The 25,151-nt window shown below is 40.0% G+C and overlaps 1 protein-coding gene across 2 annotated transcripts in view; it reads left to right on the top strand.

The window, feature by feature from the left end:
- syt9a (synaptotagmin IXa) overlaps nt 1-25,151 on the top strand; it is a 72,347-nt gene that overhangs the window by 40,325 nt on the left and 6,871 nt on the right. For both annotated transcript variants that reach the window (XM_063004473.1, XM_063004472.1), the window contains exon 4: nt 24,902-25,022. In XM_063004473.1, coding sequence (XP_062860543.1) covers nt 24,902-25,022 — 121 coding nt within the window. The remainder of the gene's footprint in view (nt 1-24,901; nt 25,023-25,151) is intronic.

Raw genomic sequence — 25,151 nt, forward strand, 5'->3', positions numbered from 1 at the left:
GTATAAACTAACATGACCACGTACAACATCCAGTACAGAAATCACTTCCCCATAATGTTTGTTTTTTACAGATAGAGCAAATACATGCACGTCAAATATACAAACACAAGAATCAGAACAACAGGAGACGCACCGTTACGTTATTATTACTGTTTCAACACATGATTTACACTGTTTATATATAAAGTAAATACATGCATATCAGCGCGTGCATGCGCTTGTGTTTGTTTATTTCCGTTTTCCAATATTGGTTTTTGAAACGAATAACGACTCGTTTTCTTGTTTTTCAACTTTGGGATTTGAAGTGAAAAACGAATGACCAGAGGTACACGGAACTGGAACTTTTTGTCTGGACTTGTTTTCGGCATTCTCTACAGAATACATTATTCTGCTGCTCATCTGACACTTCTCCACCACTGAATCCGAACCATCTCCAAATAATTGAGCCATTATTATTCTTTTTACTAACCAGCTCCTCAACCATCTCCATGCTATCATGGGAGTTTTACTTACAGAAATTTGTTCTGAGGGCAGAAAGAATTGGCGGTGGGGAGGGGCGAGTTGTGTTCAGTGAGGGAGAGAGGCGGGGCAAGGCGAACATGTGCAGAGACAAACTGGGGGAAGAGAAAGACGAACTGTTGGATCTAATTGGAATGCAACATCTATATCGATATAAGCGATATTGTCTTATCTTATATCGCGTATGAAAATATATCGATATTTTATAAAATCTCGATATATCGCCCAGCCCTACTATATATTACATTTACAGCATTCAGCAGATGCTTTGTATTCAAAAGGACTTACAGTGGTGATTAATGCAAGCAATTAAGGGCCTTGCTTAGGGGCCTAACATTGGCTATTATTAAAGAAATAGAGCTTGAATTAGCAATCTTTTGATCGCTAGTCCAAGACCTTAACCACTAAGTTCACAATAGTATTAGAAGTACTAGTGGTGGCAGTAGTAGTAGTACTGGTGGTAGACATAGTAGTAGTAGTAGCAGTAGTTGTAATAGTAGGAGTGGTAGGAGTAGTAGCAGTAGTTGTAATAGTAGGAGTGGTAGTAATAGTTGTATTAGTAATAGTGGTAGTAGTTGTGGTGGTAGAAGTAGTGTTAGTAGTAGTAGTAATATTAATAGCAGTATTAATAGTAAAAATGATAGTAGTAGTTGTAACAGTAGAAGTGAATTGATATTGGTTTTGACAACAGTAGAAGGAGTAGTAATAGTATTATTATTATTATTAGTAGTAGTAATAGTAAAAGTAATAGTAGTTGTAACAGTAGAAGTGAATTGATATGGTTTGTGATAACAGTAGAAGGAGAAGTAATAGTAGTAGTAGTAGTAGTAGTAGAAGTAATATAAGTAGTAATAGTAGTAGTAGTGGTGGTAGTTGTGGTAGAAGAAGAAGTGAAATAAGTAGTATTAGTAGTAGTATCAGTAGTAATTATAATAGTAGTAGTAAAAGTAGAAATAATATAAATAGTAGTAGTGGTAGTAGTGGCTGTGTTGTGAGAAGAAGTAGTAGAAGTTATATTAGTTGTAGTAGAAATGGAAGGAGTAGTAATAATATTAGTAATAGTAGTACAGTGTTAGTAATAGTGTTAAAAGCTGTGGTAGTGGTAGCAGTATTTATTTGTGTGTGCTTATACTGTATATCAGTACTTTTTGATAAAATTTGATGAAATTACTACTTTTTACTGTTAAAAGTTAAATAATTTTTATTTTAATGGCAATCTTTTAACATAAATTAATTAATTAGATATTGATATTTACACAGTCTGACACTAGAAACATAAAATAAATCCTGATTCATAAATTAGTCATCTCTTCAAATCGGGGTAGATGACTGGTCAGGCAGATCTCTGCACATATTTAAACTAAACCACTGATCTCACTGACTCATGTGCTTCAAATGCAGTAGACAAGACATCAAATATAAAATAGCTGCAAAATTAATTTAGCAATTACAATAGTGTTAATGTGATGCAAATACTGACTACTAAAATATTTCTGTAGTAAACATGTTCATCGAATTATTCTCTTCATTTATTAAAAGATATATAATTAAAGCCCTGTTTGTGCTAGTAGCAAGGATATATGTTCAAACCCAGGAAACTTGGTAATTTGTAAATGGAAATGAGAAACAGTGGCCTAATTCACCTGACTTCACCCTACAAGAGCAGACTGTAAATGCTGAACTTTGCATCAGAATGAAAGATGATACCATCCTAACCAGCTTTTATTTCCTAATCCTCTTTTCCTGTGCAGTGATGTGGGAATAGGGAGTAGTGAACGGGTAAATGAGTGAAAGATTAGAAGCATTGTTGAATGTGCAATTGACTGTGTCCTCTCTTGTGCATTCCTTTTTTCTCCTCAGATTTAAGAGTGAAGCATTGATTTCAGATACAGGACATGGTTTTACTGTGGGGTTCAATATATTAGGGACAGTTTCCTTATTAGTTTTGACAAAAATCTATTTCACTGCACGTCAATAGTTCTTTGGGTCGAGTTGTAAACAACTAGGGTGAATTCTTTAGCAATAAATTCTAATATTTCTGGTCAATTTAATAAAAACACCTTAAATACATATGGTCATAAATTATAAAAGGTCACTAAGTAGCAAACTGTGTTAATTATCTGATGATAAATGGCTTAACCTTAATCTTATTCATAAAGAACCAGGGTGACTACAGGTACATACCAACCAGACAGAAGCGGCACCTGACTGCAACTGATTAGCCATTTAAAGACTCAAGATTGAACAAATGCAATCAGGTATAGATAGCTTTGCTAGGTTGCAATTATAACCTGTAGCCACACCCTCATCTAGCCTTTTTGGATAAGATTGGATATATCCTCATAACCGTCAGCAAACACATTTTGTTTTCTAAACCACACTTCAGCTTTTGGGTTGAAATCTGCCAGTGTATTGAGTAGCTTGTTCAGTTACACCAAATTGATCTGTTGTTTCTTCTTTTTTTCTTGTTTCCCCGTTCCTCTTATTTATTTTCTCTCTTTGGTTTAGTTGTGTTTTCCACATCTTTGCCTACAAACTAGCAGCATGGTAGAGTTCTAACATCACTGAACATACTCAGTTTGGGAAGTATATTCGTTTGGTCTCTTTTTTTTCTATTTATTTATTTATTTATTTCTCCCTTTTTCCCGATTTAGCATAGTCAATTTGTCATTGACTATAGCAACTGTATTTTGCCGTTTTACTTAGTGCCTTTACTTTCCTAATCATTGTGCAAATGAATGTAATTTCTGTAACAAGAAGGTAGCAGTTAAAAGCTTAAACTGATATGTTTTGTTTTCATTGCAAAACAAAAGTGTGCGATAAATCACGACACAGTGGCCAAAATCCAAAACACATAAAAAAATTTAAAAAAGCCACTGCTTACCTTAGCTTATGTTCTTCCAGATGCTATTAAATTTATAACTGTGTGTCCCATTAGGAATATAATCCGTTATTTTGTAAATGTGTGCTTATAATTAAAAACCTTCAAACTTTTCCCAGTTGTGAAGTAAAACACGAACTCGTTAGAAAGCCAATCAAGCATTTCATTGACATCATCTGTGTGACGCAAACTGAATAAATGCAAGTAACAGCATTTCTTACTAAAAATTAAAATCAGAAGGTCTGATTGGTTCAGAAAGCGGTTCTTCCAACCATTAGCGCCAATTCTGTAGGAGCGTTCCATTTACCCCAGTTGTTCCTGTAAAGTGCACTACGTAGGGTATTCCACCATTTTAAGTGAGATTCCAATCCAAAGGTAAGGAAAATTTTCAAATGAAATGAACTTCAAACTGTAGGGAATAGGGAGCGACGCTTCATCACTACGCCAGAAGCTGGCTATAACATTTACCCATTACGTGAGTTGCGGGTTTAGACAGCTAGAGCGTTATTAGAGAGCAGAATATTTATAATAATAATAAGTATATATATATATATATATATATATATATATATATATATATATATACTGTATATATATATATATATATATATATATATATATATATATATACTGTATATATATAAAATTTTATATATATATATATATATACAGGGGTTGGACAAAATAACTGAAACACCTGGTTTTAGACCACAATAATTTATTAGTATGGTGTAGGGCCTCCTTTTGCGGCCAATACAGCGTCAATTCGTCTTGGAAATGACATATACAAGTCCTGCACAGTGGTCAGAGGGATTTTAAGCCATTCTTCTTGCAGGATAGTGGCCAGGTCACTACGTGATGCTGGTGGAGGAAAACGTTTCCTGACTCGCTTCTCCAAAACACCCCAAAGTGGCTCAATAATATTTAGATCTGGTGACTGTGCAGGCCATGGGAGATGTTCAACTTCACTTTTATGTTCATCAAACCAATCTTTCACCAGTCTTGCTGTGTGTATTGGTGCATTGTCATCCTGATACACGGCACCGCCATTGGATGCACATGGTCCTCCAGAATGGTTCGGTAGTCCTTGGCAGTGACGCGCCCATCTAGCACAAGTATTGGGCCAAGGGAATGCCATGATATGGCAGCCCAAACCATCACTGATCCACCCCCATGCTTCACTCTGGGCATGCAACAGTCTGGGTGGTACGCTTCTTTGGGGCTTCTCCACACCGTAACTCTCCTGGATGTGGGGAAAACAGTAAAGGTGGACTCATCAGAGAACAATACATGTTTCACATTGTCCACAGCCCAAGATTTGCGCTCCTTGCACCATTGAAACCGACGTTTGGCATTGGCACGAGTGACCAAAGGTTTGGCTATAGCAGCCCGGCCGTGTATATTGACCCTGTGGAGCTCCCGACGGACAGCACCCGAACATCCCTTTCAGACAGCTTCCTCTTGCGTCCACAGTTAATCCTGTTGGATGTGGTTTGTCCTTCTTGGTGGTATGCTGACATTACCCTGGATACCGTGGCTCTTGATACATCACAAAGACTTGCTGTCTTGGTCACAGATGCGCCAGCAAGACGTGCACCTACAATTTGTCCTCTTTTGAACTCTGGTATGTCACCCATAATGTTGTGTGCATTGCAATATTTTGAGCAAAACTCTGCTTTTACCCTGCTAATTGAACCTTCACACTCTGCTCTTACTGGTGCAATGTGCAATTAATGAAAATTGGCCACCAGACTGGTCCAATTTATCCATGAAACCTACCACACTAAAATGACAGGTGTTTCAGTTATTTTGTCCAACCCCTGTATATATACTGTATATATATATATATATATATATATATATATATATATATATATATATATATATATAAAATTGTCACATTGTAACTAATGTTAACACATGCTGACACTAGGGACTGACGTTGTGTACAAGTCATTTTTTTGCAAGTCATGAGTCAAGTCCGAGTCATTTGAAACGAGTCCGAGTCGAGTCTGAAGTCGCTGTGTGTGTGACTTACGTGTGACTCACAGACACGGTGGCCAAGTTTGTGTCTGCATCTTGTAATCTGCACGACGGCGTCCAGCCGACTGGTAGCATAACCAAGATTCGAACTGGGGTGTTCAGAATCCCGGGGCTGGTGTGCTAGTGCCTGTGGTCTCTTGGTTTAATTGATTTTTTAGACTTTGATTTTCTTGGATTTCCTGAATTTTTACTCATTGTTTTCTCAAATGTTTATTTTTTTTGTTTATTGGTCTGTTTCTCTAGATCTCTATTTTCTGTTTATTTTGTTTCCTGATTAAGTTTTTTGCTTTTGGATCTATATTAATTACAGCAGTGGGGTAACATCTGAAGCCTGACTTATCAGCTCAGAGGCACTAACCTTATTCGAGTCTTCTAATAAAGTAAAATCAAGTAAAAGTTAACCACATTCTTTACAGAAAAGGACTTTCTGTACATTTTGAGGCACAGTTACTGTTTATTTGCTAAATTTAAGAAAAAAACTGTATGTTTTAATCCTTGCACTGGACTATATACTGTTCAATGCATAATTATGTTCATTTTCTTCATGTTTGTCCTCCTCTGCCTCCTACTCCTCCTCCTTTTTCCTTCTCCGATATTCTCCTCCACTTCAGCTCTCCATCTTCTATCTACTACTTTTTTTAATCCGTTTTCTTATTCTTAAATGCTTTTTCTGTGCTTCGCTCATCAGTCCACTTTTCATCCATTATTTTCCCTCTCATGATTTTCATCCCTGTAGGTGTTCTTCATTTTCTGTGTGGAATGGGTTAGCTGTCCTGCTAAGATATGAGCAGTTTTGTGTGATAGATAAGAGTGGGACTGAAGAGAGAATTTGGGAAAAGAAGTATTGATTTTCCCAATTTATCATTTATGATTCTGCCCATTTTCCTCAAAGAGCTTACTTTTACTAGCTAACACAAATATGTCGATTAAAAATATATATTGTAAAATATATTGTAAATATGTAGATTAAAAGTGTATTTATTGTGCTTCGGTGGTGCAGCAGTCTGGTAAACTAGACAACCAACACAGAGATCTGAGTCTCAGCAGACACAGTTGGCTATATCTAAGTTAGGGAATTTTTGTCTTTGCCGCTGCTTTAGCTGTCTGGTGAAGGCGTCAGAGGAATGTAGAGAGATTTACATGTACATTTTCAACATTTATCAGACGCCAAAGCGACTTACAGTACTGTGACAGTATATTGTCTAAGCAATTGAGGGTTAAGGACCTTGCTCAAGGGCCCAACAGTGGCAACCTGGCAGGCTTGAACCAGCGACCTTCTGATTATTAGTCCAGTACCTTAACCACTTGGCTACAACTGCCCTATGAAAATTCACATTTTCAGTGGACGTTTTTATCCAAAGCAACTTATAATTCTGACTGAATACAGTTTCAGCAATTGATGGTTAAGGGCCTTGCTCAGGGGCCCAACAGTGGAAACCTGGCAGTAGTAAGGGTTGAACCTGCAACCTTCTGATTACTACTCCAGTAGCTTAACCGCTGAGCTACCGCTGTCTCACATTGTGATCTTCTATATGCGTTCTTCATAGAGGCTGTCTCTAAGAATCTGGCACTGTCTGGTACAGTAAGTGAGGGTGTCATGCAAGCGACATGGGTACCAGAGTGCAGGTGGAGTTACATTTACCCAAATTTGGACAATGCAAAACGTTTAGTCGTCATTTGTTAGTCTTTCAGAGCTAGACATGATCTTGTAATGATCTTGTAATACATTTCTGAAAAGTGTCTTTTCACATTTACATTATTTAGCAGTTGTTTCACATCTGTGACCAAATACAATACAAACATCCCAACAGTGGAAACCTGGCAGTAGTAAGGGTTGAACCTGCAACCTTCTGATTACTACTCCAGTAGCTTAACCGCTGAGCTACCGCTGTCTCACATTGTGATCTTCTATATGCGTTCTTCATAGAGGCTGTCTCTAAGAATCTGGCACTGTCTGGTACAGTAAGTGAGGGTGTCATGCAAGCGACATGGGTACCAGAGTGCAGGTGGAGTTACATTTACCCAAATTTGGACAATGCAAAACGTTTAGTCGTCATTTGTTAGTCTTTCAGAGCTAGACATGATCTTGTAATGATCTTGTAATACATTTCTGAAAAGTGTCTTTTCACATTTACATTATTTAGCAGTTGTTTCACATCTGTGACCAAATACAATACAAACATCCCAACAGTGGCAACCTGGCACTGTTGATGCCTGAACCACTGACCTTATAGTAGTCCAGTAACTAACCCCTGAGCTACCACTGACTGCCCTAGGATAAAAAAGGTAAAAGTTAAGAGTAAATTGCAGCAAGATCAAGGCTTTACCCACATACTTTTTCCACTACACCCACTCCAATTTCTTTTTGTCTGAAGTGTTTTAACATTTAAAAATGTACCATCAAAACACAAGCCCTATATTTACATTTGGCATTTAGCAAACACTCTCATCCAAATCAACTTACAATTATCACTGAGCTACCACTGCCCATTATATTGGGTTGACATTTTGAGGTAGGCTGGTAAGTCAGTTTTGCCAGAGTTGTCTTTGATTTACAAAAATGTTGGGTAACCTGTCATTTTTCCTGGACAATGTATTTTAGTTCATAATTTAGGTACTAATTCAAAGGCCTCGCTGGACGATAGCGTAGTAGACCGCTGAGTGTAGAGCGCTGGCAATGTAGCATAGAGGTTAAGGTAGTGGACTATTAAGCAGAAGGTTGCTGGTTCAAACCCCATCACTGCCAGGTTGGCTCTGTTGGGCCCTTAAGCAAGGCTCTTAGCACTGAATTGCTAAGACTGTATCCTGTAAGTTGCTTTGGATAAAAGCGTCTGCTAAATGCCATAAATGTAAATGAGCCACAGAAGCACCTCTATAGGAGTATATTTAATAACAAAACCTTGTTTCCCGGGGCGCTCAGGTGGCAGAGCAGTTAAAAACATGCTAGCACACCAGAGCTGACATTTCGAACTCGTCAGTCACTCTGGCTGTTGTTCAAGGGCAGGGTGCTAAAGGAAACCTCATAACTGATGTAATTACGACTTCTGCTGGCTAATTGATGGCACCTGCACAGTGTCGAGGGACAATAAGAATCAGTGTCCCTTCGTACACAAAGCTGATCCACATATAAACTTGTCTCGTTCAGGTGAAAAGATGCAGTCGGCTACTGTACACGTGTCGGAGGGGGCGTGTGTTAGTCACGGCTCTCCTCAACCAGGGTGGAGATCAACATCAGTAGAGAGCAAGCGTAATGCAATAAGGTGATTGGATATTTATTGTGCTTGGGTGGTGCAGCAGTCTGGTAGGCTAGACAACCAACACAGGGATCTGAGCTTGAGTCTCAGCAGACACAGTTGGCTATATCTAAGTTAGGGAATCATTTTCTCCACCACTGCTTCAGCTGTCTGGTGAAGGCGTCAGAGGAATGCAGAGAGATTTACATTTACATTTTAAGATCAACATCAGTAGAGAGGAAGCGTAATGCAATAAGGTGATTGGATAGGACGAGATTGAGAGGAAAACTGGGGGCAAAAATGCATAACAAAAAAAAAACCTTCTTTCCCCACACTGTATAAAATCACATTTCAATTAATGTCATATAACACACTACATACCTACAATTACAGTATTTACAATAATTAAAACATATCAAAGAGCCCTTTGTTAAAGGGAAACAATTCATCAATTCATCATGACATAAAGCATTATGGGATTTGTAGTTTTTTTTCCCTTTTAAAGTATAATCTAAAATGCAAAATCTAAAATCCTTGCTTTTTATCGCTGTACTTTCAATAATGGCTTGGTTTAAAACAAGAAGAAAGTTAAACAGAACCCCCCTCAAAAGTGAGCAGTTAGTACTCAGCTTTATAATATGGTTCTCTAGATGTTCATTCTCCTTATGAGATTGATTGGCTATGTGATGCTAGTTGTTTGCTTAAACAAATCAATATATTACTGCCAATTTAACATCAATTCAAAACTACCATGAATGCTAAATCTATACTGGTGAGCTGTAAGGTCAGACCATGTTGGCATTTACATTTCATAAGTAATCTTAATAATGTTATTCTAAATCAATAAAATTGTATTAAAGAAAACTATGAACACACACACACACACACACACACAGACACTAACGCTAATTTGTCCAAGACTCATTTATGGTATCCATGTGGTATCCACTATTGGTTAGTGTTTATACCCAGTGGCGGCTCCTGTCAAATCTCTCAGGGGGGGCAATTGTTGCGATGATGGCCAAGGTGACACGTTCAATGGGTAAATTAAAGCTTAAATAATTAACATTTTAAGTCATCTGTCAGTTTGCCCTCACAAATAACTTTGAACATGGAGAGAGACCAGCTTTACCATTAATCATAAAATTAAGTAAAGCCTTCACACTAACAATTTAATTCTTTAAGTCTTCATCAGCATTTTATTTTAGGTGCTAGCTGCTCCAATTAGGGTTGTCAACTTTCAGAACTGGAAATAAGGAACACCCTGGGCTGACGGAAGGCATAGGGTGAGGGGTGAGATGGCAGGTGTTTACCTGAGCGGGAGCGGGGGGGTAGGCGGTTAGGGTTGCACCTATAAAAAATATAACGGGTCTTACACCGTCATGGGAACATTATCAAAATGTTTTATTTAGGCTGTTTAACATTTATTATTTTCATTCTTTATAATAATAAATCAGAACCATATTTTAGACAAAACAACATAAAGAACAGTGCAAACAACATTTTTACATAATCCATCTTCACACTGACATGCAGCCCCGGTTCTGGACTGTGTTGCTTAGGGGGGCAGTGAGAAAAGTGCCGGACCTGCTTGTGTTACTTTACTTTCGCCCTACACACGGCGTTACTAAGACTAAAAGTGAACTCTACTTAAAATAATAACCAAACGCTTTCTAATTCCCACGGTAGCAGCAGTTTCCTTCTGTTTCATACACATCGCCCTGTCTCAGTCTAATCTGCAGCGTTTCTCTCCCATTGATAAAAATACTGAACATCATGTTTAGTTTCCAAATAAGGAACGATTACGTGTGACACAGGCACGTAAGTGCGTGCCCCCCCGAAAGTCATTCAAAATGCATTACAGTGCCTGCAGTACGAAAAAAAGAGCTTTAACATGAGAGTCTATGAGAGAGATCCGGGGCGATTTTCAGTTAGACTGCAGTTGCCCCAAAAGGGGCGGTACTGTACGGAACACAGCTCGACGCTGATTGGACTATGATATTCAGAGACAAGACTGACTCCAGAACAGTCACAGATAGTTTAACACTGGTTGAATGTGATAGAAAAATTTCTTCCCTTTCGCCCTTTGGTGGTGCGTCGCCCGATCGCCCTAATGAATGAGCCGCCCCTGTTTATACCATTACGTTTACCGTGATGGTAACTACAGATGGCAGCTCTAATTAAATGATACAGATCTAAAGTGCTTTTTAATAACAATTAACAAACAAAGAGCTTGTGTGTTTAAAAATATAATAAATCATTGCCAACAGGCCCCATGCTAGCAAGCTGGCATACTGGCATACAACTCCTGTCACATTTACTAAGCCAGAACTGGTAGAACCTGTGGGTGGGAATTCAGCTCTCGGCATGTCAGATGAAGAATACGTACCCCTCAGTGTGAGCAGGGCTTTCATTTAGCCCTGCTCACACTGAGGTTGATCTGAAGTTAAAGTGTAATGTTGCATATAATAAAACGTAATTCTGAGCAAAATGTGTAATAAATCATTGACTTGGTCAGCTCTGATGATTATTTCTACAATTTGCATTCATAAGTAGTCTGCTTCTGATGACCTTTATGCACCCAGAATGCATTATTCAGCAAGTCCGTCAGTTAAAGGAAGTAGCCAGTCAACCACAAAATGACAGTGTGACAAATCCATTCTGCACAGGGTTCAACTGTATAGACCCATATAAAGCTACATGGTCGCCACCCTTTCTGCTCAGTGGGTCCGGCTATTGCGGCATCAATCATTCCACCACAGCACAGTGCAATCTCAGCTTACAGCCGTGCAACCTCTGTGCACTACTGATAGTAAAAAAAACCACTGATAGTAAAAAAAACCAATGTACTAAATGGACAATATGATATAAATAATTCGGACACCCTACCTAAATTTTGAGTTCACGTTAAAGACTTCCAAATTTTTATGGCGACGTGAGAAGGACTGCAATGAGCCTTTGGGATGACTTGGAACATCAATTATGAGCCAGCTTTTCTGGTCCAACGTCTATGCCTGATCTTACAAATGTTCTTTGATTAAACAGGCACATATTTCTACAGACATGCTCCAAATTTTGGTGGAAAGCCTGTGGAGTGGGGGCTGTTATGGCTGCAAAGTGGGGGCCAGTTGCTAGCCAGTTTTTTTTTGAGAGTTGGCTTGTGTACGCCCAGTATGCTCTCAAACCTGAGGGCATTAGATGGCATTTTTATTCAGATCTGGACTTGTTTTTTTATTTTGGATCATTGTTGTACTACATAACCCTGTCTCAGATATTTTTGTTGGAAAGCAAAGTTCACTGTTCTTTTATAAGTTTGTGAGAGACGTACTCTCAGGCCCCCCTTCGGTTCAGGGATGGTCGTTACCTCTTCACCCTGGGGTGCCGTCTGGCTTCGTCAGAAGTGCCGTCAAAAACATTCTGACGTTACTGATACTATGAAATAAATTTAAAATACAAAAAAGTCAACTTGTCATGAAAATGTAGACCATTAGCCGCCTCAAACATCAAAGCTTGTCTCACACGCCCCTTTCCCCATGCTACAACGTCAACGCGGGTTGCGTGCGTTGCCTATAGTGATGAGTCGTTCGCGAACGATCCGATTCTATTGAACGGCTCTTTAAAATGAACAAAAGGAATCGAGTCGTGCCTCTGGGAGCCATTATAATATATATTTATATTTCTGTGCAGTTCTTATCGGCTGTAATTCAACCATTCCGCTTCCATCAGTAGAGGGAATTAATCAGTCATAATAAGAGCTGTTTATTGTCGAAATTCAAATCACTTTCAGTATCGCGGAGAGCCAGCGACACACACACACACACACACACACACACATACAGAGAGAGCTCATTACCTCATTTTTTGCACTGTTTTTATTAATATTTTATTCTATTTTATATTTTTGCACATGTAACTGTTTTGTATATATTTGTTCTTTTTTTATTGTTATTTTTATTATTTCTGTGTAACTTGCTTTGGCAATACGAATGTCCTTATTTGTCATGCCAATAAAGCTTCTTTTGACTTGCAGACAATGAGCAGTGCTAGTGGTATAATGACAAATAATTGAGAAATAAACTATAAACTTGTTTAATGATGTTAAATCTGATTGGTTCATGGCATGTATGTTTTTTTTTTAGCAGAAACAAACACAGGTACATCTCTGCACAAGTGAGGATTTTTCTGAAACTTAATGCAATGCAACCACAGTACGTCTCATCCCTGTAGTGTTTTTGTGTGTTAGCAGTCTGAGGGATGCAGAGTGTAAGTTTTTTAATACATTTTAGACTGGAGTGACTTGAGATTTTGAATACTTTTAAAGGGTGCCGTGACTGAAAAAAGGTTGAGAAACACTGACATAAATGATCTCTTTGACTCCTCGTTCAAACCAGCGTTCTCCCTTGTCAAGGATCTGCACGTCTTCATCATAAAATGAGTGGCAGCTGGCTTGCAGATGAGTGTAAACCTTGGAGTCCTGGCCAGAAGAGGTCGATCTTCTATGTTGTGGCATCCGTTTTGCCAGTGGCTGTTCCTCCCGGCAGCTACGTTACTCTGTTTGTGTCGGGGGATCCGATCCTTAGGGTAAACTAGTTTCTGGTGTAGCATGTTTTGGGGTTTGAAAGCAACTGATACGCGGTGTTTGGAGAATTTGTGTTGCAACTGTTCTGCTACTCCTGCCACATATGTAATCACCACTGGTTTGCGCTCTCACCATCTTACAAAGGCGTGCGAGGAACTGTACATCGGGGAAACTAAACAGCCACTGGCGAAACGGATGGCACAACATAGAAGATCTCCTCGGTTTACACTCACCTGCAAGCCAGCAGCTACTCATTTAATGATGAAGATGTGCAGACAAGGAAGAATGCTGGTTTGAATGAGGAGTCAAAGAGGCCATCTACAGTATGTCAAGAGGGAACGACCATCCCTAAACACTGTCACAGTACTGCAAGTTGTTTTGGATAAAAGCGTCTGCTAAATGCTTTAAATGTAAATGGTCATTGTAATTACTGGTCATTCTGATTCGCATATGGACCTGATCACCAGTTTCATTGTTATACAATGAGCGCTGATCGGTCGTTATGCGAATCGTCTGCATATAAGGTTGGGGTATTCACCGCCAGCTCAGACTGAAGAAGTCACTTGGATTGAGTGGCGAAGCATATCGCTACAACAAACTTGTGTCCAGGTGAACTAATTCAACTTTGTGGATTTGTGTACGTGGATTACTGAGCATGCATCAAGAGCTTTTATAACAGCATATTGTCCAGTTCCTGATGCAGCAAAAAAAACCACACACAGTCACATCACGACCATTATATTTAACTGTTAGTACAGTGTACTTTCTGTAAAATGCTGCATTAATATCTCATGAGACCCTAGTTGTTCCAAAGTTATAATTTAATGTAATTTGTCTATCCATAGAACATTACCCTAAAATGCTAAGGGACTGTCCAGGTTCTTTTCTGCACATTTCAGATAAGCAATTAAGTTTGGGGAAGGCTCTTTTCTGTTTGAGCACATGAATGCATTGTCCCTTTTCCCTAATTTAGTCATATTCAATTATCTAGTTCTATACCTCCTCCTGCCCTGAACTACCAGGTGTTTACAGAGGTGCCCTCTCTGACACATGTGCAGTTGGCAAACACTTTTTTCACCTGTCTGAGTCGTGTTCATCACATACAAACAGTCACACTTCCATCCATCAATTACCATCTTAGTGTGGGCACCTTCAACCAGCCAGCAAAGGCCTCAAATACACAGTAATAAGGAATCCTCTTGGCCATCCCTTCCACTGACCAAGCCAGTCATGTCTGTGTAGACGCATTAACTCGGATCTTAGATTTGTCGAACTAGCACGTTAAACCACTGCATCACCCAAACATCACCTGACTTCAATCATATCCAACAGTTGGGATGGACTGGAATGATTCATCAGGCTTTACTTGACAGCATCAGTTTCCAGCCTTATGAATGCAGTTGTGTCTAGCCGGTATCATGTTTCAAAGTCTAGAAGAAAGTCTTCCTTGATGGATTGAGGCTGTTGTAGCTAAAGAAAAAAAAACCTTAACGTTAATGTCTGTGGTTTTGAATGTGATGTACGATGGTACAAAATGATGTGATGTTTGGGTGTCTCCATACTTTTGGTCATTTCAGCTGATTTATGATATTCATTTAATTGACATATTACTTATAGAGAAAATACAATAAAGGATATAAATCAACAAGCCATTTATAATTTGTGCTACTCTTTTTTAGACAACACAAGTCCTCTCTGACACATGCCAACCTGCCTGAGACAGTCACCCTTCCCTCTGTCCAATTATAGCTAATGCTGCAGCGTTGACGATAATACTGCCCTTGTGTATTTCGATTCAGACAGGCTAAGAAATCTACCCCCACAAAATAGAAACCAAGTGCCAAACTGTCCCTTCACTTTCAGCATTTCAAAACAAAGTGAGACGTATCGCTATCATGAAAAATACAGAGCTGAGGGAACTCGGCCTCAAGCACGACCACAGGCTTTTTAAATTCACCTTTATATGCAGATTGCTGAAGGCTGAGGAAAGATCAATATTGTCTGCAGTGTGATATCCTTAGGATAGAGGCAATAAAAAAAGATCTCTGCTGCTTCATGCCAGATTGCTTCTATTATGGACGTGGCTTTAATCTTTTTTATTAAGTAAGAAAGATTAAAGTTTACCCAATATATATATGTAGTAGCTCTGGGGTTAGGGTGTTGGACTAGTAATTGGATTGTCCAAGCCCAATTACAGTCACTGTAACGAGTAGGGGCTAGACAAGACAAGAGTGGCGGACACACACGCAGAGCTGCTGTTAGACAAAGTGTTTAATTATAAGAAAAGACAAGACAAAGTTACACAAGACAGGTTTAAACAAGACAAGACAGACTAACACATGACCTATGCTAACAATGCTAATCTAAACGCTAAAACTAATCTAAACACACATGAACAAAGCTTAAGTTAAACTTGAGCCCTAATCTAGAAGAAGATATACTTTGTCATATATACATATACAGTACAATGAAATTCTTTCTTCGCATATCCCACCTTGTTTGGAAGCTGGGGTCAGAGCACAGGGTCAGTCATTGTACAGCGGCCCTGGAGCAGAGAGGGTTAAGATAGAGAGAGTTAAGGGCCTTGCTCAAGCATATATAACAGAGCCTGGATTTGAACTGCCAGTCTTCCAGTTGATAGCCCAAAGCTCTATCCACTAGGCTACCACTGTCCACATGTGTCAGAGAGGGCTTGTGTTAATGGTTTAGGGTAGGGGTCTTCTGTTTTTTTTTTTTTTTTTTTTTTTTTAGCTAATGCTAAACATTAACATAAACTCTAAGCTAAACAAGAACTAGACTAAGACAAACAGAAACAAGACAAAACAAGGTATAAACAGTAACAGACAGTAGCACACAGACGGGAGCTAACAGACAGACGGGAGCTAACAGGTGCTAACAGGAGCTAACAGACAAACAGGAGCTAACAGGAGCTAACGAACATGAGCAAGGGGCGGGGCAAGGCAACTTGACAGAGTCAAACCAAAATAGTCTTCAAAGACTGGTCCGCCACTGCCTGTTCAAATCCTCTTAGCTTAGACGAGGTTCAGCTGTGGTTAATTAGCCAGAGACCAATCACAAAAGGGACGTTGGCTCCAGCACATGCTCCTGGAGAGAGGGGCACGGCACCTACACCAACAAACTCCACATGCTCTGGGAGCACAGAGGGGCTGGGCTCGTGACAGTCACTTTCTATTGTTGGGCACTTGATCAAGACCCTTTCTGCTTATTTTCTTGAATTGTATTTGGTCAGTGTGTGTTGTATTTGATAATTTCCCACCTTGTTCGAAATTAAAAGTGATCAGTCATGTAGTTTTCTATTATATTTTTGCATTTTCTCCACTTTTCACCCAGTTTAGAATAGCTGATTAGTCTTCCACTGCTGGGGACCCCAATCACATTTGAGGAGGGTATGTTCACCTGACACATGCTTTCTCAGGCCCCTTCTTATTCACCCATACTATCACTCACACATTGATTTCCACGTTCCTCCATTTCTCTACAGGCGCCTCAGGCTAATAACCAGGGTACTTACACAAGTTCCCATCATCTTATTAGTCCAGTCTTTTCCCACCCAGCAGACTTAGTTGCACTGCCAATTGTGCCTGCTAGGTGATGCCCAGCCGACCGAGAATCCCAGTGCTGGTGTGCTAGCAGAGTATCCCGCTGCACCACCTGGGCATCCAGCAGTCAAGTAATTTGAGCTTCCTTATAGCTGGAGATACATTATATGGACAAACATATTAAGACACCTCTTGTAAAATAATGTGTGTTTTAGCCAAACAGTTGCTACCAGATGTAATAAATCAGTTGTATAAAGGAGTTGCTGCCAACTTTCGAGCAACAGTTTAGAAAAGGTCTTTCCCTGTATTAACATGACTATGTCCTATGTCCAAAAATCTAAAAAAGAACAGTTCCCTCGGACCCAGTAAATGCATGATCAAAAGTATATGGTCACCCAAAAGCCATGTCTATATATGCTTGTAAATACTATGGTTATGAAAATAGAGGGGGTCTACTCTTTGCTGCTATAACTGCCTACAAAGCTTTCAACTAGATTTTGACATGACTGTGTAAATTAGGTTCCATACAGCCAGAAGAGCTTTAGTGAAGTTAGACCCTGATGTTGGACAGTGAGATTTTGGACTAAAGAGGTCTGAGCAAGCAAAAAACCTAGACCATTATTCCATAACCACCAACCTTACAGCTGCCACAGTGCACAGTTATTATTTCCCTGATATCCACCAAAACCAGAGTCATCCATCAGACTGCTAGTTGACAGAGCATAATTCTGAACTCTCATCCAGTACTGGTGTGTCTGCACCAAACCAGCTGATGCAGCATTGCACATCATGCTCAACCATGGGAACCCAATTTGTGATGATCCTATTGCAGCTATTGTGCTACTGTTGCAACCAAAGACAGCTTGGAACCAAATCTATACTGTACAAAACAAGGCGTGAGTTTACTTGTATTTATTTTATTGATTTCTTTTGCATCTAATTTGTATATGCTAAATTTATTGTGACATACAACACCCTAGCTGTTTTCTGATATTTGTAAACCTGATGGCTGCACTTTTACACCTGCCAGCGTGGGTTTATACCCACAACATATAAAAAACAATGTATTTTTTTGCCACTTGTGTCAGCACAAGACGTACAGTAGTAGTCACTGTTACAGGGACGATGGGTAAATCCTTTCCCAGTTGTGTTTGTTAAAAGACCCTCATTGGTGGGTCGAGGCAAGCCTTGTTGGTGGTGGGTTAGTGTATTAATGTACCACTTCACCACCTGAACATCATACTTGTATCATTTTATATTGATAACATTTTCTGTTGAACATATACTCAAATCTAATGTTGGCATAACAAAGTTTAAAAGTTGACCAAACCCTAATACACTATGTGGTCAAAAGTATTTGGAAACCCGGCCATAAGCTTTGGACATCCCATCTAAAAACAAATTGTAGTAAAATAGTGTGACTTGTATGTGATCTCTTCAGCTATAACAACAGCCACTCTTCTAAGAAGGCTTCTTACAAGACTTTAAACAATGTCTGTGGGAATTTGTGCCATTTTTAGTCAATAAGCATTTCTATAGCTGAGCACTGATGTTAAACAAAAAAAAATCAGTTGATGTTCCTGTTCATTCCAAAGCTGTTCAGTGGTGCTGAGGTCAGGGCTCTGTGCAGGTTACTGGAGTTTCTTTAAACCAAACCTTATGTTCTTCATGTCTTTATAGACCTTGCTTTGTCTATACAGTTCCAGCACAGTCATGCTGGAACAAGAAAGAACCTTCCTACATATAATATAACGCATATAATTTCCCTTGTTTAATTGATTTATTACACGTTAGCAATTGTGGCTGAAACACAAATTAGAAGGGTGTCCCAATACTTAGCTTAGTTTGAACTATTTGCTGGCAATAAAATGAGTTACTAAAAATGTCTTTATTGACTCAGCTTCATGGTGCATATAAAATAATGCTTGTTAAGTCTGACATGCTGAGTCTTCATGAGAAGAATCTGGGTGCATCCCAAAATGCTAATTAATACCTTCTGGATTTATAGCTCCTGCATTCTTCAGTGTATGACTAGAAATCATTTAGCAGCCATCCCTAAGGATGTCTTTTTTCTTTAAAAGCACACCAAAAAATCAAGAACGTAGGAGGCAGGAGGCTTATAGAACAAATATACATTGCAGTTTCCAAGGCTGCAGTCTTTTGCATTCTTACTTGTGACAAAGCTTTAATTTCCAGCCATAACCCTGAAATCTTAAGCAGTTAGCAAGTAATTACAGTAACAAATCTGGTGGATTTAGGCCTATTACTGTTGTATGCATCCCTTTGAGTAAGTTCTGCCAAGTTGCCCTAAACTGCCAACTTACTAAAAAAATTACAGACAGTACAGAAAAAATGCATTGTTTCTTACATCATCTTTTACTAAGTATGAACCCAAGATATTCCACATTTTGTCTGGTCAACTACAACTCAACTAAATCATTCCTGCATTTCAGGTCTGAAAAAAATTCTAATTCAAATTCAAAAAAATAAAAAATAAAAGATTTCAAACAGGTGATGTGAACAGGTGATTGCCATCATGATTTGGAACAAAAGCAGTATCCACAAAATGATAAGTCTTTGAGGAGCAAAGATTGGCAGATGATCTCCAGTGTCAAGAAATGTGTGAAAAAAATATTAAAACGTTTAAAAACTACTGTATGTACCTCAAAGAAAGATTAGAAGGGATTTGCATATTTCTCCCTCTACAGTGCATAATATTATTAATGTAGAGAAATAATATCAAGAAATCTGGAGGAATTTCAGTGCGTAAAGGACGAGTGGTGCATATCTGAGCTGAACACCTGAACATCTCTGATCGCTCAGACGGCACTGCATTAAGGACTGACATTCATCAGTAGTTAAAATAACCACATGGGCAGGGGATTTCTTTCGCAAACCTTTGTCAAGTGCTACAATATAGAGGTACTGTTATGAGGTGGGGAGGGAGGACCCAAGGATGCAGAGGGTTTAACTTAAAAGGGTTTTATTTTCAAATAATAAACATAATATACAATAAAATAAAGAAATAACAGTAACAAAAAACACTTCGGGGAATCCCAAAGGCAGCCGGTGACGCCAGACTGAAAGAAACAAGGGAAAAAACATAAAGGGGAAAAAGGGAAAGCGCGAGGCGCGAACCCTGGTCGCTCACCTCCAGGCTGGGAGCTTAAGCACGCTGCCACAGCAACGCTGAAAGCAAAACCGCTCCCAGCACTAAAGAGGCGAAGCGACCGGGTTCGCGAGGTGGGAAACCTCGCGCTGTTGGCCGAAGAAGGGGGGATAACACCGCCGGTAGATAAATGGCACGGCGCTCACCAGCAGTTAATGCTGGTCAGCGCCATGCCATCTACCGGGTGTGATTTACTTGCGGATTTAAAGATTAAATATAACGGCGCTGTCACCAGCCAGGGTGGCTGGGAAGTGGCCGTTTGCGATAGCGCTCCAGAGGGCGGAACGCGACGCTGTCACCAGTGGTTTACGCTGGGAGGGGGTCGCGTTCCTCTGGGCGCTCCTAATGGATCTCAAGGTGGCGGCGGCACGGCGGCGGCGGCTCGGCGGCAGCGGCCTGACGGCGACCTAAGGGCGGCGACCAGGTGGCGGCGGCGGCTCGACAGCGGCGGCACTAATGGCGGCGGCTCGGCGGCGGCGGCGGCCTGGCGGCGGCCCAACAGCGGTGGCCCGGCGGCGGCGGCACGGCGGCACAACGCGGCGGCACAACCTAGAGTTAACAAATAAACAAACATAAAAGGGCACCGCAGTGCCAAACAAACTGAAAGAAAGAAAAACGAAAAAGGCCAACAAACACAGAAGGTGCGACGGCTACAGCTCTGCACCTTTCCCTTAAATAAGGGAAGGCACCAGGCACAGCTGTAGCTCGTTCGCCCTAACGAGCTGCCCAGGTAATTAAATGAGCAGCTCGTTTCTGCTCTGTAAGGCCTGTGGTGTCAGGGAGAGATGGCACATTCCCCTGACGCCACAGAACCTAACAGGTACATTTACAAATGCCACTTAAAACCTTACTGTTCAAAAAGAAGCCTCATGTTAACCATGTCCAGTAGCAGCATCAAGTTCTCTGGGCTCTGAGGCATCTAGAATAAACCATCACACAGTGGAAACATGTATTGTGGTCAGACAAATCAGTATTTCAGTTGTTTTTTTTTTTGGAAGAAATGGACATCATGTGCACTGGTCCAAAGATGGAAAGCACCATCAGACTGTTATAAGCAACAAATACAAAGGCGAGGGTCTGTCATGGTATGGGGCTGTGTCAGTGCCCTTGGCAAAAGTAATGTACACTTCTGTGATGGCCGCATTAATGCAGAAAATTACATTGAGATTTTAGAGCAACATATGCAACTAGGGATGCCCATGGATTTTTACCAAGACAGAATGTAAAACATTATATAGTGGTATTAAAGGCCTAAAACAATGGAATGAATGTATATTAACTAATGAAATGATGTTGGTGAGACAAAACATGAAATATTTTGGGTTCATACTGTCTGCAATGAAATAAAAGTAAATGTGAAAAAATTTTAACTTGCATTTTCTATACTGTCCCAACTACCTTCATTTGGAGTTGTGCCTTTAGCCGTTTTTATCATACTGTAACATGCGAATTAAAATGTAAATGAACCCTAACTGGATTTATACACATTATAGTAACATAATATTATAATAAAGTGGGTGAAAATTATAGTTCAAATATTGGAAATGTGGTATTACGAGGGGCATCCACACATTTCTGGCCATACATTGTATCTGAGTTGACTAGTTAGAAAGGGTGTCCTAAGATTAACATGCAGGCAAACTCTGAATAGCGGTTGCCCTTTTACGGTTGGTTAGCATGGTTTACCTTTGGGACATCCCTTTATTTATGCAATATTAATCTGGGCATGCTATCAGGCTGACCTTTTCCACACTTGTACAGGGAAAGAAATGTCATTTCCTGCTGAGTGACCTCAGATAAACAGTAGGGAGAAGTTTTGTAACCACACAGCACTTTCCAGGCTTTACTTTCCTGCTGAAGAAAAGACATTTAGATATCAGTCAATGTCAGAGGAAAGCGGACTACCTGTCTTAGATTTGGGGATGGAGATTTAATGAGGAACATCTTGTTCCCTTAGGCTAAAATAAATGCCACAACCACTAAAAATACATGCATAAGACATTTTTAAATGTATTCTCCCAGTAGGCTGAACGGAGAAAGCTTGCTTGACCAAGCTAATCTCTGATTTTCCACTGCGATCTCTCCATGTCTTATTCAATGCCGTTACTCTGGTTTATGCGTCTCTTGTAATTGTATTTTTGATTTTTGTAATTGTAAGCATCTTTGGGTTCTTGAGGTAGTGCTATATAAACCTTATGTAAGGTGGACACACGCTGAGACGTTCTGAACATTGTGGAGATTTATTAAAATGTGCAACACAAAACCAGAACAGAACAGGAACTGTGCATTAATAAATATATGAGAAGAACATGAAGCACTAATGGCTAATGCTAATGCTAACCTACCACTACACATATACACTGATCAGCCATAACATTAAAACCACCTTCTTGTTTCTACACTCACTGTCCATATTATCAGCTCCACTTACCATATTGTAGCACTTTGTAGTTATACAATTACTGACTGTAGTCCATCTGTTTCTCTACATACCTTTTTAGCCTGCTTTCACCCTGTTCTTCAATGGCCAGGACCCCCACAGGACCACCACATAGCAGGTATTATTTAGGTGGTGGATGATTCTCAGCACTACAGTGACACTGACATGGTGGTGGTGTGTTAGTGTGTGTTGTGCTGGTATGAGTGGATCAGACACAGCAGCGCTGCTGGAGTTTTTAAATACCGCGTCCACTCACTGTCCACTCTATTAGACACTCCCACCTGGTTGGTCCACCTTGTAGATGTAAAGTCAGAGACGATCGCTCATCTATTGCTGCTGTTTGAGTTGGTCATCTTTGAGATCTTCATCAGTGGTCACAGGACGCTGCCCACAGGGCGCTGTTGGCTGGATGTTTTTGGTTGGTGGATTATTCTTAATCCAGCAGTCACAGTGAGGTGTTTAAAAACTCCACCAGCATTGCTGTGTCTTATCCACTCATACCAGCACAACACACACTAACACACCACCACCACCATGTCAGTGTCACTGCTGTGCTAAGATTGATCCACCACTCAAATAATACCTACTCTGTAGTGGTCCTGACCATTAAAGAACAGCATGAAAGGGGGCTAACAAAGCATGCAGAGAAACAGATGGCCTACAGTCAGTAATTGTAGAACTACAAAGTGCTTCTATATGGTAAGTGGAGCTGATAAAATGGACAATGTGTGTAGAAACAAGGAGGAATATACTGTATATTCTCTATTCTCAGTTCACGTATCCAGAAGTACAAGAAACCCTCCGAGTGTTTTCACAGCCACAGTATTTTAAGAAGAAGTGTTAATGTGGCGGTTAGGTTAAAAATGGAAAGTGGTGGAGAAGTGAGGTTAATTGTAACAATTCTGCATGTGATTAAATCTTGGGACGATGGAAGTTAGTGGTACACATGTTGAATGCAGCAGGTATGGCCAGAGCAGAGTGACTTTAAGAAAGACCAAACTAGTTTTGATTTTGAGTTCTGATTTTGAGTTTGTTATCAAAATGGTAAAAGTTGAATCAAATTGTAAAGGAATCTAAATCATAATTATATGTGTAAAATGTTGTCATGTCTTTATGTGATTTCAAATAAAGAAAAAAAAAAAAAAAAAGAAAGACCAAACTATTATGGCCAGCAAGGGGTGCTCACAGACAGCAGTTGTAAAAACCCACCAACAGTGGTCTGAGAAGGGACAAGCCAATAGGTCATAGAAGCTATAGTGTCTGGTAAAGACCAACAGAAATGCTGCTGCAGTTTAAACTGCAGATCATTTTACTACTGGTGATGAGGTGAATGTGTTCCAGCACATGTCACAGTGTATTGTTCCCTCGTTTACCCACAGAGGAGATGGCACTGTTATGCTCTGTAGGACGATCTACATTGCAACATACTGAGGCTGAAAAACCTGCTGGTAATGTCCTGGTACCAGATACCACAGGACTAAAGTTGTTTGGACAATGTTGGCGGGTGGTCCTAACTTTGACTTGACCTGTACATATACATGGATCAGCCATAACATTAAAACCACCTCCTTGTTTTTACACTCACTGTCCATTTTATCAGCTCCACTTACCATATAGAGCACTTTGTAATTCTACAATTACTGACTGAAGTCCATCTCTTTCTCTGCATGCTTTGTTAGCCCCCTTTCATGCTGTTCTTCAATGGTCAGGACCCCCACAGGACCACCACAGAGCCGGTATTATTTGGATGGTGGATCATTCTCAGCACTACAGTGATACTGACGTGGTAGTGGTGTGTTAGTGTGTGTTGTGCTGGTATGAGTGGATCAGACACAGCAGCACTGCTGGAGTTTTTAAACACTTCACTGTCACTGCTGGACTGAGAATAGTCCACCAACCAAAAATATCCAGCCAACAGCGCCCTGTGGGCAGCGTCCGGTCACCAACTGAAGATGACCAACTCAAACAGCAGCAATAGATGACTTTACATTTACAAGGTGGACTAATAGAGTGAACAGTGAGTGGACACGGTATTTAAAAACTTTAGCAGCGCTGCTGTGTCTGATCCACTTATACCAGCACAACACACACTAACACACCGCCACCATGTCATTGTCACTGCAGTGCTGAGAATCATACACCATCTAAATAATACCTGCTCTGTGATGGTCCTGTGGTGGTCCTGACCATCGAAGAACAGGGTGAAAGCAGGCTAAAACAGTTTGTAGAGAAACAGATGGACTACAGTCAGTAATTGTAGAACCAAAAAGTGTTCCTATATGGTAAGTGGAGCTGATAAAATGGACAGTGAGTGTAGAAAGAAGTGAGTGTAGAAGAAGGTGGTTTTAATGATGACCAGTGTAGTATATTGAGCTTAGCTAGCATCTAGTCTGTACTAAGCTTCAAAAATTGTTCAAGAATTGTGTGCGCAATCCTGTAACTAATTAACTAATAGTCTTTCTTTTTATTTTTTGCAGGACAATGTGGATCTGGGGGATCTAATGTTTTCACTCTGTTACCTGCCCACTGCTGGTCGACTGACCATAACAGTTATAAAAGCACGCAACCTGAAAGCCATGGACATAACTGGAGCCTCAGGTACAAAACACATGCACATGTCAACACCCCTTCTCATGGTCGAGCAATACTATACATATTTTAACACAGACCAGGAAAAATAGATCAGAGTTGTACAGCATAAAATATTTTTTTTCTTCATTCTTACTG

This window comes from Trichomycterus rosablanca, chromosome 11 (assembly GCF_030014385.1).
Source record: "Trichomycterus rosablanca isolate fTriRos1 chromosome 11, fTriRos1.hap1, whole genome shotgun sequence".
Lineage (NCBI taxonomy): Eukaryota > Metazoa > Chordata > Actinopteri > Siluriformes > Trichomycteridae > Trichomycterus > Trichomycterus rosablanca.